Here is a 15,696-nt window from a genome sequence, read left to right as displayed (position 1 = left end):
AGGAGTGATTCAGATCTAATTGTGGTTACGAAAATCTATGAGCACACAATAATAATCTTTGAATCCTTACCTTCTCTATGCCCGGCACTTCACATATATTATCTCTAATACTCTTGATAACTCTTGGATGTTGTATATCAACTTTTACTAGTGAAAAATGTTATTTCTTTTCCCTGTCACAGCTTCAGGCAATACAAACATAGGGTCAGCTTTAATAACTGATCAGTCCCAGGTTGACGGACACAATACAGCTTTGGAGGCAAGTGAGACTAGACTAGTTTCTCACCACCCAGCTCCCTTGGGGACCCAGCCCTACCCTTGTTAAGTTTATAAACAGGGGAGCAGAATGGGCTTTCTCTGAATAGGCAGATCTTCAAGGGGAAGAAAGAGGAAGAGGCTGGCTACTCATGTTCAGCTCCCCCTACATTCACCAGTGAGATCAGACTCCCCCTCCATTAGGAGGAAGTGAGAGAGAGAGGAGAGAGGTCCAGAATTTTATTCCACTGAATGTTCCTCCCCTTAGAGACACGATGCCAGAAAAAATGAATTTTCCCTCCCGCAAAGAAACTGAGGTTTTAGAGAGTCAAATGATTTGTGCAAGTTCCCAAAGAAAGAGAAAGGGTATACACCCCGGTCTGTCTGACCTGAATGAAACCCAAGGTCTTTTCCTACAGCGCACTTACTACCGTACTTGACTTTGATACTGCAATGCAAATGATTCTAGGAGCCCCCCTTCCCCTGCTGGCTCAGCTACCCCCTTCTTAAGCCTCAGTTGAAGAGTCAGAGTTTGGATCCTCTCTCTGCCACTCCCCAGCTAGGTTATAGTAGCTCAAGCGTTTAACTATGAGCCTACAGTTTTGTATCCGTGCCTAGTAGTAATATTCCAAAGGTTCAAAATGCCATGCGGTTTGCATCGGTACTCTGCAAGCATAAAGGGCCAGACAGACATTTGGCATGCTTATTGCTTTCCTAAGGAAAAGAAAAAACATGTGGAGGCTGGAACTCACTCTTCCTCATGACCTCCTACCTAGAGTGGGGCTCTTATTCTAGCTCTGCTCTCCGGCTGCCTGTTTCCTTCCTTTTGTCCTTCTGGACTTAGACTTCTCAATCGCCACTGTTAACAGTTTATTTTCGGGCTCTCATGGCTCCTGTTGCCTCTTCCATCAAGTCTGAATTCCTCTGCCCCGTTGCTAGACCCTTCTGTCGTCGTCCTCATTTCCCGTCATCACCCGCGTTCCACCTGACCGACCTTGCTCCGTTCAGCTCCCAGGCTCCTGCTTCCATTCAGATTCCCCTCCCGTCTCCCCACGGGCCGTTCCACTTAGCGTCAAGCAGTTGATTGAAATGTGCCAGCCGCAGCTGGCACTGCATGTTAGTTGATTTACAAACTTTCTTAGGAAGGTAACACTACTCCCAGTTTCTCGGTGGGGAGGCTGGGCCTCCATGAGTCGAAGTTACTTGCCCAAAGTCCTTGTGGGTAGTAGGGCCGCCCCATGAACCGGGATGTTCAAAGAACAGCTCTCTGTGCCATCAAAACCCTCCTCCTTCACCCTGCTGCCTCCCCAAACCACTACTTTGGTCTTCTCTAAATTCCCTCATTTAGCAATTAATTGTACGTCCCATCCCACTGAACGTTTCCACATGGTGCAAACTTCTTCTCAAATACGTTTTTGTATCCGTTGCTTTCCTGGGTTCCCTCTCCCCACCCCTAACCCGGTATCCAACACTGCAGTGCTCGAATCCGAATAAGGGCTCGATAAATTTTGACTGAATGACAGATGGCCCTGAAGACAGACTATCTTCAAAGACAACGTTTTGTAAGCAGCAGCAACCTTTCTTTCTCACTCAGGGTTGACTGGCACTGGGGTTGTGGCTACTTATGGTGGATCCACTTGATGAGTGAATGCTAAGTAAATACATTGCATATGGGGTCTGGAGGTGTCTACATGTATTTTACGTGATAATTTCTTTTTTTTTTTTTAATTTTTTTTCTAACATTTATTTATTTTTGAGACAGAGAGAGACAGAGCATGAACAGGGGAGGGGCAGAGAGAGAGGGAGACACAGAATCTGAAACAGGCTCCAGGCTCTGAGCGGTCAGCACAGAGCCCGACGCGGGGCTCGAACTCACGGACCGTGAGATCATGACCTGAGCCGAAGTCGGACACTTAACCGACTGAGCCACCAAGGTGCCCCTACATGATAATTTCTTTGTGACTGCAGAGGAAATATGTTTTCCCCTTCTCATAGATTTTCTAGCTTCCTGAGATTATCTTACAGGGCAAGGCTGGAATTAGACACCAGCGCCTAAATAGCATGTCCAGACGGTGCTGCCCCATGGAGCACAGCAGACTGACGTGGGCCAGGTTATTGTGACAAGTGGGACCTCCACTTGCTATGACAACCAATAATTGGGGGAGGTTGGTAACCTGGAAACCAAAATGTGCAGTCTGTGCACCCAAAGAAAACCACTGGGCACCCAGAATGTTTGCTTAGCCTATCGGAGTTTGAATGCTTAGTGTGTTATTTCCCTGTTCTCTTTGTAATTTGTCACTCTGCCATATGCGCTGTGCGCCCATTAATCAAAGACAGGACATTTTGTTTTTCGAAGCACATTCTCTTTCCTGTTTCCGCTTTCCCCCAAAATGAACAATGATCAATAGTACACCTTGCTTCCTTTTCTCTCTCCCATGGTCGGGCTTCAGAAGGAGTTCCCTAATCTTTAATCAGACCTTTGTCATCCCAGCCACTTGACATCACATCCCTCATTCCCACCGCAAGAAGCTGGGATTAAACGTGTCTTGCCTTTCTTCAAGCAGTTGTTGAGGGTTCTTCAGAAGCGTAATCACTCAGTGCCCTTTCCCTCCAGATTTGGAAACAACTGAGAAATAAACACAAGATTAATGTGGGAATTAAATATTGTCATCTAATATGTTACTGGTAAGGTTAGATTCAAGAATGTAATAAGATCCGAAAAGAAAGTGAGATTCCCCACAGCCATACCCCTGAAATGCACTTACCTTTGTATCAAGGGATGGGACAGCTAGAGGCACTTAGACCCCACCAGCTTCACTTGGATGTAGGCCTGGCAGGTAGCATGAGAGAGAGTGGGGGCAGGGGGGGAGAAGAGGGAGGAGACTAGGCAGGTAGGAGAGGGAGAAGAGTGGGAGAGGAAGGAAAAAAAAGGGAGAGGAAAGGAAAGGGAGGGAAAGGGGGGAGGGAAACTTGACTCTTTCAATGTCAAAAAAATAAGGGACGCTTGGGTGGCTCAGTTTAGTATTGGACTTGGGCTCAGGTCATGATCTCATAGCTCAGCTCCTGGGTTTGAGCCCCATGTTGGGCTCTGTGCTGACAGTTCAGAGCCTAGAATCTGCTTCAGATTGTGTATCTCCCTCTCTTTCTCTGTCCCTCCCCCACTGGTGCTCTGACTCTCTCTCTCTCAAAAATAAACATTAAAAAAATTTTTCAAAAAAATAAAATGTCAGTACTCCCCCAAACAATCTACATATTCAATGCAATCCCTATCAAAATAATACCAGCATTCTTCACAGAACTAGAACAAACAATCCTAAACTTCATATGGAACCAGAAAAGACCCTGAATAACCAAAGCAATCTTGAAAAAGAAAACCAAAACAGGAGGCATCACAATTCCAGACTTCAAGCTGTATTACAAAGCTGTAATCATCAAGACAGTATGGTACTGGCACAAAAACAGACACTCAGATCAATGGAACAGAATAGAGAACTCAGAAATGGACCCACAAACATATGGCCAACTAATCTTTGACAAAGTGGGAAAGAATATCCAATGGGATAAGGACAGTCTTCTCAGCAAATGGTGTTGGGAAAACTGGACAGCGACATGCAGAAAAATGAACCTGGACCACTCTCTTACACCATACACAAAAATAAACTCAAAATGGATGAAAGACCTAAATGTAAGACAGGAAGCCATCAAAATCCTAGAGGAGAAAACAGGCGACAACCTCTTTGATCTTGACCACAGAAACTTCTTACTTGACATGTCTCCAGAGGCAAGGGAAACAAAAGCAAAAATGAACTATTGGGACTTCATCAAGATAAAAAGCTTCTGCACAGCAAAGGAAACAACAAAACTAAAAGGCAATGGCAGAAGATATTTGCAAATGATGTATCAGATAAAGGGTAAGTATCCAAAATCTATAAAGAACTTACCGAACTCAACACCCAAAAAACAAATAATCCAGTGAAGAAATGGGCAAAAGACATAAACAGTTTTCCAAAGAAGACATCCAGATGGCTAACAGACACCTGAAAAAATGCTCAACATCCCTCATCATCAGGGAAATACAAATCAAAAAGGAGATACCACCTCACACCTGTCAGAATGGCTAAAATTAACGACTCAGGCAACGACAGATGTTGGCGAGGATGCAGAGAAAGGGGAACCCTTTTGCACTGTTGGTGGGAGAGCAAACTGGTGCAGCCGCTCTGGAAAACAGTATGGAGGTTCCTCAAAAAATTAAAGATAGAACTACCCTGTGACCCAGCAATTGCACTACTAGGTATTTATCCAAAGGATACCAAAATGCTGATTTGAAGGGACACGTGCATCCCAATGTTTATAGCAGCACTATCAACAATAGCCAAAGTATGGAAAGAGCCCAAATGTCCATCGACTGATGAATGGATAAAGATGTGGTACATATATTTAATGGAATATTACTCGATCAAAAAGAATGAAATCTTGCCACTTGCAACAATGTGGGTGGAACTAGAGTGTATTATGCGAAGTGAAATAAGTCAGAGAAAGACAAATATCATATGATTTCACTCATATGTGGAATTTAAGATACCAAACAGATGAACATAAGGAAAGGGAAGCAAAAATAGTACAAAACGGAGAGGGAACAAACCATAAGAAAGAACAAACTGAGGGTTGCTGGCAGGGTTGGGGGAAAGGCTAAATGGGCGAGGGACATTAAGGAGGACCCTGATTTCACTCATATGTGGAATTTAAGATACCAAACAGATGAACATAAGGAAAGGGAAGCAAAAATAATACAAAATGGAGAGGGAACAAACCATAAGAAAGAACAAACTGAGGGTTGCTGGCAGGGTTGGGGGAAAGGCTAAATGGGCGAGGGACATTAAGGAGGACCCTGGTTGGGATGAGCACTGGGTATTTTTTGTAAGTGATGAATCACTAAATTCTGTTCCTGAAAAAAAGGTAAATATATTTTGATTTTTAAAAAATAAAATGTGTAGAGAAAAGTGGAAGCTTCATTTCTTTGCCTCCAAGAGAGTAGAAGTTCCCAATTTCTGGGGTCCAAAAGAAATGTAGAAGGAGAGAGGGAAAGAGAAGTGCCCCCTTAAGATACAACTTTTTCTACTTAATATACCTTTTCCCATGAGTGTAAATCACTTTGAAAATAATGGACATAGTGATTGAAAGTCTTTTCCAATGCACTTAACCCAATCTTTTCCTGAATTAGCCTCAAAATAAAATTTTGTTTAAAGACATCTAACACATGGAAATAATAACTAATTAAACTGAACAGTAATGAAAATTCTATATGTGAAAACTTGTAGGATGTAGCCAAAGCGCTATATACAAGGGTATTGATAGCTTAAAATGCTTATATTGAAAGTTAGGAAGCCTACAATTAATATTCTAATTCTCCAAGTTAGAGAGTTGGGAAAAGAAGAGCAGATTTAATTCAAAGAAAGTAGAAAAGAGGAAAAATAAAGAAGATAAAAGCAGAAAGTAATGTGATAAAAAGCAAATATAGTGGATCACTAAAGTGAAAAATATCAGGGCTCTAAAAAAACTGAGGAAATTGAAAAACTCTTGATAAAAGCAATCACAAAATCCCAGAATAGGTAAAAACGACTAAGTAGAAATAAGAATGAAAACACACTTGGAACTATAAATGTTAGAAACGTTAAAGAAATCAAGGTCTAATAAGGCCACTGATGCCAGTAAATTTGAAAATTTAGATAAAATAGATAAATCCCTGGGAAATAACATAGCCTTTAACAAGCTGAGAAATTGAGGACCTAAATAGTTCTAGGAACTTTTAAAAAAATTGAATCAGTAGTTAAAAATCGTTCCCTAAAAAAAAATAAAAATAAAAATAAATTTTAAAAAATTAAAAAAAAAACAAACCACTGGCCCCATACAACTTTAAAAACAAGTTATACCAACCGTTAAGGAATGGATAGTTCCAATAATATGTGAACTTTTCCAAGGAATAGAATGAGGGAATACTCCTCAACCCATGTGTTCTTTTTAATTTTTTAAAAGTTGTTTTACCTTTTGACCCCCTTCATCCATTTTTTCCATCCCCCACCCCTCACCTCTGACAACCACCAATTTTCTGTAACTATGAGCGTGATCTTTTGTTTATTTTTTTGTTTTTCAAGATTCTACCTATAAGAGATATTATACAATATTTGTCTGTCTTTGTCTGACTTGTTTCACTTAGCATAACACTCTCTAGTTTCATCAATGTTACCACAAATGGCAAGATTTCATTCTTTTTTATGGCTGAGTAGTATTTGTCTGTGTGGGGGGGCGGGTATGCGACATCTTCTTTGGATTATCGACTTATCCTTTGAGAGATACTTAGGTTGTTTCCATATTTTGGCTATTGTAAATAATGCTGCAATAACCATGGGGGTACATGTATCTTTTTTGAATTTGTGTTTTCATTTTCTTCAGATAAATATTCAGAAGTGTAATTGATGGATTGTATGGCAGTCTATTTTAATTTTTTGAGGAACTTCCATGCTGTTTACCATAGGGGCTGTACCAATTTACATTCCTACCAGCTATGCACAAGGATTCTTTTTTCTCCACATCCTTGCCAACACTTGTTTTTTCTAGTCTTTTTTTTTTAAGTTTATTTATTGAGTGAGAGAACACATGCATGAGTGGGAGAGAGGCAGAGAGAGAGAGAGGGAGAGAGAGAGAGTCCCAAGCAGGCTCCATGCTATCAGCACAGATCCCGATGAGGGGTTTGATCCTGTGAACCATGAGATCATGACCTGAACTAAAACCAAGACTCAGATACTTAACTGATTGAGCCACCTAGGCACCCCTAGTCTTTTTGATAATAGCCATTCTAACAGGTCTGAGGTAGTATCTCATTGAGGTTTTGATTTGTATTTCCCAGGTGATGATTGATGTTGAATATCTTTTCATGTGTCCATTGGCTATCTGTATGTCTTCTTTGGAGAAATGTCTACTCAAAGTCCTTTACCCAGTTTTAAAATTGGATTGTTTGGGTTTTTTTTTATCTTTTTATTGAGTGATAGGAGTTCTTTCTGTATTTTGGATATTAACCCCTTATCAGATATGTGACTTGCAAATACTTTCAGTATGTGGCCTTTTCATTTTGTTGATGGTTTCCTTTGCTGTGCAGAAGCTTTTTAGTGTGATGTGGTCCCACATGATTATTTTTGCTTTTGTTGTTTTTACTTGGTATCAGATTTTAAAAATCATCTGCAAGACTCATGTCAAGGAGCTTACTGCCTATGTTTTCTTCTAAGAGTTTTATGGTCTCAAGGCCTACATCCAAGCCTTCAATCCATCTTGAGTTAATTTTTGTGTATGGTGGAAGACAGTTGTCTATTTTCATTCTTTTGCTTGTGGCTGTCCAGCATTCCAAGCACCATTTGTTGAAGGGATTGTCCTTTTCCGATTGTATATTCTTGCCTCCTTTGTTACATATTAATTGACATATACGTACAGACTTATTTCTAGGCTTTCTATTCTGTTCTTTTTGATCTATGCGTCCATTTTTATGCCAGTGCCATAATGTTTTAATTACCGTAGCTTTGTAATAAAGTTTGAATCAGGGAGTGTGATGGCTCCTGTTTTTCTGTTTCTCAAGATTGCTTTGGCTATTCCAGGTCTTCTATGGTTCCATACAAATTTCAGGATTGTTTGTTCTGTTTCCGTGAAAAATGCCATTGGAAATTTGGTAGAGATTGCATTGAATCTGTAGATTGCTTTGGGTAGTAAGGGCATTTTAACAATATTAATTCTTTGAATCCATGAGCACAGAACATCCTTCCATTTATTTGTGTCATCTTCAATTTATTTTATTAATGTCTTATAGTTTTCAGTATACTGGTCTTTCACCTCCTTGGTTAAATTTATTCTTAGGCATTTCCTTATTTTTTGATGCCTCGTAAATAGGAGTATTTTCTTGATTTCTCTTTCTGATAGTTCATTAGTGTATGAAAATGCAACAGATTTTTTTATATGCTGATTTTGTACCCTGCAAATTCTCTGAATTCATTTGTTAGTTCTAACAGTTTTTTAAAAGAGTCTGTAGGGTTTTCTATATATAATATCATGCCATCTGCAAATAGTGACAGTTTTATTTCTTCCTTTCCAGTTTGGATGCCTTTTACTTCTTTTTCTTGCCTGATTGCTGTAGCTAGGACTGACGATACTATGGTGAATAAAAGTGGCAAGATTGGCATCCTTGTCTTGCTCCTGATCTCAGAGGAAAAACTTTTGGCTTTTTACTGTTGAATAGGATGTTATTTGTAATAGATGGCCTTTATTATGTTGAGATACATTCCGTCTCCACCCACCTTTTTGAGAGTTTTTATCATGAGTGGATGTGGAATTTTGTCAAATGCTTTTTCTGCATCGATTGAAATTATCTTTTCATTTTGTCCTTCATTTGGTTAACGTTGTGAATCACTTGACTAATTTGTGGCTCAGTCACTTGAACCATCTTTGCATCCCTAGAATAAATCCCACTTGATTATGGTATATGATCCTCTTAATACGTTGTTGAATTTAGTTTGATCACATTTTATTGAGAATTTTTGCGTCTATGTTCATCAGAGATGTTGGCCTCTAATTTTCTCTTCTTGTGGTGTCCTTGTCAAGTTTTAGTATCAGGGTGATGATAGCCTCATAAAATGAGTTTGAAAGAGTCCCCTCCTGGGGCGCCTGGGTGGCTTAGTCGGTTAAGCGTCCAACTTCAGCTCAGGTCACGATCTCATAGCTAGTGAGTTTGAGCCCTGCATTGGGCTATGTGCTGACAGCTAGGAGCCTGGAGCCTGCTTTGGATTCTGTGTCTTCCTCCCTCCCGGCTCCTCTCCTGCTCATGCTCTCTCAAAAATACATAAACACTAAAAAAAAAAAAAATTAGAAAGAAAAGAATCCCCTCCTTTTCTGCTTTTTGGAAGAGTTTGAGAAGGATTGATATTAATCCCTTGAATGTTTGGTAGGATTCACTGGTTAAGTCATCTGTTCTTGGACTTTTGTTAGTTGGGAGGTTTTTGATTACTGATTCAGTCTCCTTACCAGTAATTGATCTATTCAGATATTCTATTCCTTCATGATTCAGTCTTGGTAGGTCATATATTTCTAGAACTGTATTCCTCTGGGTTGTCCAATTTGTTGACGTATCATTTTTATAAGAGTATCTTGGGGTCTTTTGTATTTCTGTGGTATCAGTTGTAACACCTCTTTCATTTCTGATTTTATTTAAATCTTCCAGGTTTTTTTCCTGGAGAGTCTAATAAAACTGTGTCAATTTTATCTTTCCAAAGAATCGACTCTTAGTTTCATTGATCTTTTCTGTTGTTTTTTAGTCTCTATTTCATTTATGTCTGCTGTAATCTTTCTTTTCTTTTTTTTTTTTTTTCAACGTTTATTTTATTTTTGGGACAGAGAGAGACAGAGCATGAACGGGGGAGGGGCAGAGAGAGAGGGAGACACAGAATGGGAAACAGGCTCCAGGCTCCGAGCCATCAGCCCAGAGCCTGACGCGGGGCTCGAACTCACGGACCGTGAGATCGTGACCTGGCTGAAGTCGGACGCTTAACCGACTGCGCCACCCAGGCGCCCCTGTAATCTTTCTTATTTACTTCCTTCTACTAACTTTAGGCTTCACCTGTTCTTTTTCTAGTTCCTTAAAGTGTAACGTTACATTATTTGTTTGAGACTCTTCTTATTTTTTTGAGGTAGGCATTTACTGCTTTAAATTTTTCTTTTGAAACTGCTTTTTCCGTATCCCATAAATGTGGGGGTGTTATATTTCCATTTTTGTTTGTCTCAAGGTCTTTTTTAATTTCTCCTTTCATTTCTTCTTTGATCCGTTAGTTGTTTGGTAGCATGTTGTTTAAAATTCACATATTTGTGAATTTCCCAGTTTTCCTCATGTAATTAATTTCTAGTTTCATGCCAATGTGGTCAGAAAAGACTCCTGATATGATTTCAGTTCTCTTAAATTTAAGACTCGTTTTGTGCCCTACCATATGATCTATTCTGGAGAATGTTCCGGGTATGCTTGATCAATCCAGTTTGCAGCTAGCCAGCTCTGATAGCAAAGTGAGACAAAGAGAGTAGAGGGAAGTTAAATTAGAGGCCATTCTCACTAAAGAACGTAGATACAAGTGCTTTATTTTTCTGTGCTATAAAAGTTTTTGAAACAACCCCGTAGAGAATTTGCTTTGTCTAAGCCAGTCCTGAACTGAGGATCTGGGAACCCTATGTGTGTTCTGTGACAAGATGGATACTTAGATCAGTTCTATTAAGATTTGTAGTTCCAAACAGTTGTTGGGTTTTTTTCGAGTGTGTCAATCAATAGAGAGCGTACATGTCTCTTTGAACTCACAATTTTAAGACCTTGTGCTTTTTTATGGTGTTCACTTTACTGTTATTTTTTTTCCCCCTTTTCTTAAAGCTACTTGGGAGCCCACAGCGCCTCTGTGATTTGGCAGGACCCGGCTCCACTGAACCAGAATCCAGAAAAAGATCAATTTCAAAACGAAAGTCTCATCTGGATCTTCTCAAACTGTATGATACATTCCCCTTTTCCACCTACTATTGCTTGGCGAGCGATGCTCCTCTGAATACACTTGACCTTGTTTTTAAGGCCCTGAAATTTTTATGAATCTGCCTTACGTGGAATATTATTGTTCAATAATGTCCCCGCAAGCCATATGAGAAGTCTTATCTCAATGTATTGCAATCCTGTAACTTTCCATATTGTCATACTTAAAGTAAACGCAATGTACAGAATGAAATGTACAAAAATTATCCATTGGGGTTATGTTGGGGAAAAACGTTTTGAATTCCAGCACTATAGCTATAAGATTCCTTTACTTGTCGCTTCCCTAGAAAACTGAACATCATCTAATTTGCAGTTGTTGTATTCACCTGCACCTGTTCCGGAATATATTGGTCTTATAGAGGATGTCCTCATTATCATAGAGCCATTATAACTGTTTGCTTTCGGGGGAAAAAAAAAAAAACGAACATAATCCAAAAGTGAGATTATGCAGTGCCTGTCCTTGTGGAGATCACAAACTCCCATCCGGAATTTTTGTGTGTCTCCAGATAAACCAGCCAACCAAGAGTCAGTGTGATTCAAGGTGGGCCACTTCACCTGGAGGTTTTCCTCTGCCAGCCGGAGCATGTTTGTTTCATTTACTTTTTGCCCAGACCATTTCACTTCATGTAGAGCAGAGGATCTGTTTTGCATACTGCCCTGCTCACCAGACTCACCCGCCTTGTTCCTTCTGGAGCATTCTCCCACGTTGCCTATGCTGATGTTGTTTTCTCCCTCGAACCCTTAGCATCATGGATGGCATGACCGAAGCGTGCATCAAGGGCGGCATCGAGGCGTGCTATGCGGCCGTGTCCTGCGTCTGCACCTTGCTCGGGGCCTTGGACGAGCTGAGCCAGGGCAAGGGCTTGAGCGAAGGCCAGGTGCAGCTGCTGCTGCTGCGCCTGGAGGAGCTCAAGGACGGGGCCGAGTGGAGCCGGGACTCCATGGAGATCAACGAGGCCGACTTCCGCTGGCAGCGGCGCGTCCTGTCCTCCGAGCACACGCCGTGGGAGGCGGGGAACGAGAGGAGCCCGGACATCAGCATCAGTGTGACCACGGACACGGGCCAGACCACCCTGGAGGGCGAGCTGGGCCAGACCACGCCCGAGGACCGCTCCGACAACCACAAGCACAGCCTCAGGTCGCCGGCGCAGCCGGAGAGCAGGGAGACGCTGAGCAAGGTGCCGGAGCCCGAGGCGGTCGACCAACCAGACGTGGTCCAGAGGAGCCACACGGTGGCTTACCCCGACATAACGAACTTCCTGTCGGTGGACTGCAGGATGAGGTCCTACGGCTCCCGGTACAGCGAGAGCAATTTCAGCGTAGATGACCAAGACCTCTCGCGGACCGAGTTCGACTCCTGCGACCAGTACTCGATGGCGGCAGAGAAGGACTCGGGCAGGTCCGACGTGTCGGACATCGGGTCGGACAACGGCTCCCTGGCCGACGAAGAGCAGACCCCTCGGGACTGCCTGGGCCACAGGTCCCTGCGGACTGCCGCTCTGTCCCTGAAACTGTTGAAGAACCAGGAGGCGGACCAGCACAGCGCCAGGCTGTTCCTGCAGGCCCTGGAGAGCCTCCTGCCCCGCCTGCTGGCTCTGCCCAGCGTGGAGGAGGTGGACTCGGCCCTCCAGAACTTCGCCTCCACCTTCTGCTCAGGTTCGTGCAACAGGCTCCTGCCACAGTGGGTAAGCGTATTCAGAGCGTTCGGCCCAGATGGGAAATTGCCATCCTGCCTTAGGTTCAGGTGCCCAGAGCGTCTTAACGGCTCTTGGGGTTTCTTGTATTGGAAGAGAGCAAAGGAACGTAAGACGCACGGGTGGTGGTTTGTTTGAATCTAGGCAGTGGATGGCTGGAATATTCGGAGGTTGATAGATGTACGTGGTGCAGAGCAACGAATAAGAGGTGACTGCATTCTAGAAAGCTGCTGCTGACTGAGACAAAATGACAATCTCTGACTCTCAGAACATCGAGTTCTTAGCATGCTTCTACACCTTAGTGTCAAAAAAATCACGAAGTGGGGCACCTGGGTGGCTCAGTGGGGTAAGCATCCGACTTTAGCTCAGGTCACGATCTCACGGTCTGTGAGTTCAAGCCCCGCGTCAGGCTCTGTTCTGACAGCTCGGAGCCTGGAGCCTGCTTCAGACTCTGTGTCTCCCTCTCTCTCTCTCTGCCCCTCCCCTGCTTATGCTCTTTCCCTGTCTCTCTGTCTCTCTCTGTCTCTCTCTCAAAAATAAATAAACATTTAAAAGTCACAAAGCAATGCACTTTTGGTATATCAATTTGTAAATTTATTATTTATTTATTTTGAAAGAGCAATAGTGCAAGCGGGAGAGGGACAGAGAGAGAGAGAGAATCCCAAGCAGATTCCTTGCTGTCAGCACAGAGCCCCTCAGGGGGCTCAGTCTTCACAAACAGTGACATCATGACCTGAGCTGAAATCAATAGTCAGACACTTAACTGACTGAGCCACGCAGGTGCCCCTGTAAACTAATTTAAAAGAGGCCTTGGATCAGATGCAGGCTGTCCTCCCAATATAGTCTGAATTCCCCTGAACTTCCAGCATCCGATCATGGCGTGGTCTTTCTGGAGACCAGCCCCCATCGAGGAGTCCACCCAGAGTCGCCTCCTTGAGACAAAAGACGTCCCTAGTGCTCTTGTCACTTAGCCATTTACAAGTGTTTTAGGAATCAGGATGGGGTGAAAGACAAATATCAGAAGGGGCGCCTGGGTGGCGCAGTCGGTTAAGCATCCGACTTCAGCCAGGTCACGATCTCGCGGTCCGTGAGTTCGAGCCCCGCGTCAGGCTCTGGGCTGATGGCTCGGAGCCTGGAGCCTGTTTCCGATTCTGTGTCTCCCTCTCTCTCAGCCCCTCCCCCGTTCATGCTCTGTCTCTCTCTGTCCCAAAAATAAATAAACGTTGAAAAAAAAATTTTTTTTTAAATAAAAAGACAAATATCAGAACAAGAGATGCATCGAGTGTTCATGTCACTTAGGAAATTGTAAGTATTTTAGGAGCTTTGTGGCAGGAAACAGGCACAGACCAGTATATATATTTTCTATCCTCTCACAGTACTACAGAAAGAAAGTAATGCGTGCAAAACACTTATGGGAGGAATAACTGAGTGCCTGACTCCTGGGTGGTCAACTGTGTCTTCCCCTGACATTCAAGGGTCTCTTGACCACAGACGACTGAGGTGGCTGGACCCTGCTGGGCTTGTGCTCACATAGAAAGGACTAACCCTGAGAACAAACCCAGAACTGCTACAAATCAAGATCACCATTTGTGCTTCCATCACTGAGCCTTGAGCATGTGTTTGTCATTGCCCTTACCACATTTATCAGAGTTATTTGTGAATGCATCCACCTTTCCCTCTCTGAACTTTCAGCTCCTTGAGCCCTCCAACCATGTCTAACTCATTTTGATCTTCCAACAAAGAACATATCACACACACACACACACACACACACACACACATTCTAGCCCAGTTACTAGAACTTGGTAGAAGCTGACTGCTGTGTCGTTAAGAGGTAGCTTAATAAGTATCTTTAAGAAACTGACTAGAGTGTCCTTTGTCAAAAGGACACAAAAAAGACACTTTAATCCAGGTGTATCTGAGGAAGGACGCTTTTTAATATAAGAATGATCCAAAGTTGGAAGCAGCCACAGGAATATAGAACTTGTAATCCTAGACAACTACTTCTGGATTTCTCAACCTCTCTAGAGGTTGGAAAGAGACACATAAGATGTCTGAGGTTTCCTAACTGCACTGTGATTCTTTTAAGACGTGAAAATACCTATTTTTGAGGCTATCCAACATTTTTCTCAAGATATTTGATTTGTGTGAAGGAGCACACACACATATGCAAATTCATCTTCCATTGAAAGTCTAAGACAATGTATAAATACTCTCTTAAAAACTGTATTTTTCCCTAAGATCTTTTATGCCACCATTACTAAATTTGACACTGTTTTGTTGAACATTGCTAGTATGTGTTTTTGTGTGTCTGTCCCTTCCTCTGTCTCTCTCTCTCTCTCTCTCTCTCACTCTCTCTCTCTCTCTCTCTCTCTCTGTCACACACACACACACACACACACACACACGCTTCATCAGTCAACATTTATAGAGAAGCTTCACTGTGCTCTGAACTAGGGGCCATAAGATAGGCATGCCTTATTTTTTTAATTTTTTTAATGTTTTTATTTATTTTTGAGACAGAGAGAGACAGAGCATGAGCAGGGGAGGGGCAGAGAGAGAGAGGGAGACACAGAATCCGAAGCAGGCTCCAGGCTCTGAGCTGTCAGCACAGAGCCCGACGTGGGGCTCGAACTCGCGAACCGCGAGATCATGACCTGAGCCGAAGTCGGACGCTCAACCGACTGAGCCACCCAGGCGCCCCTTTTTATTTTTGTTTTTTTTCATGCTTATTCTTAATAAATATTCATTGACTGTAGACTCATGAGCTTGCACTCTGGTCCCTTAACATGTGAACTACTTTATGGTATGAAAGAGTCATGGGTAAAGCCTGAGTTGGAAGGAATGTTCACTCCCCTTTGGATGGGGTTTGGCAGGGCCTCTGAGCCTGGACTTCTTCTCAGCTGAATATATTCATGGGGAGAGGGAGCCCAGCAGTCTGCTCTGATCAGCTTGGTGTCCGTGGCACCAAGGCAGGCCGGCCAGCAAACATCAGTGGTCCCAAAGGACAGCTGTGGATCAGATCCCGGCACCGCCACTGGTTGCACGAACGATGGCCTTGAATCATCAAGAAATAGTAAAAGCATATTTAGGGCCTTCTATTTACAATTAAAATAATCCTTACAAAATAACTCAGCTGCAGAAATTTCAGCA

At 42.7% G+C, this 15,696-nt stretch overlaps 1 protein-coding gene across 1 annotated transcript in view; it reads left to right on the top strand.

Moving 5' to 3' along the window:
• Nucleotides 1-15,696, top strand: part of ARFGEF3 (ARFGEF family member 3) — a 177,157-nt gene that overhangs the window by 95,020 nt on the left and 66,441 nt on the right. Inside the window, 2 exon segments of the mRNA XM_047102653.1 lie at nucleotides 10,700-10,812; nucleotides 11,595-12,505. Coding sequence (XP_046958609.1) covers nucleotides 10,700-10,812; nucleotides 11,595-12,505 — 1,024 coding nt within the window.

This window comes from Lynx rufus, unplaced genomic scaffold (genome assembly GCF_022079265.1).
Source record: "Lynx rufus isolate CCGP_SWC_20201006 ecotype Redwood Valley unplaced genomic scaffold, mLynRuf1.p SCAF_6, whole genome shotgun sequence".
Classification (NCBI taxonomy): Eukaryota; Metazoa; Chordata; class Mammalia; order Carnivora; family Felidae; genus Lynx; species Lynx rufus.
This window is presented reverse-complemented; position numbering and strand designations above follow the sequence as displayed.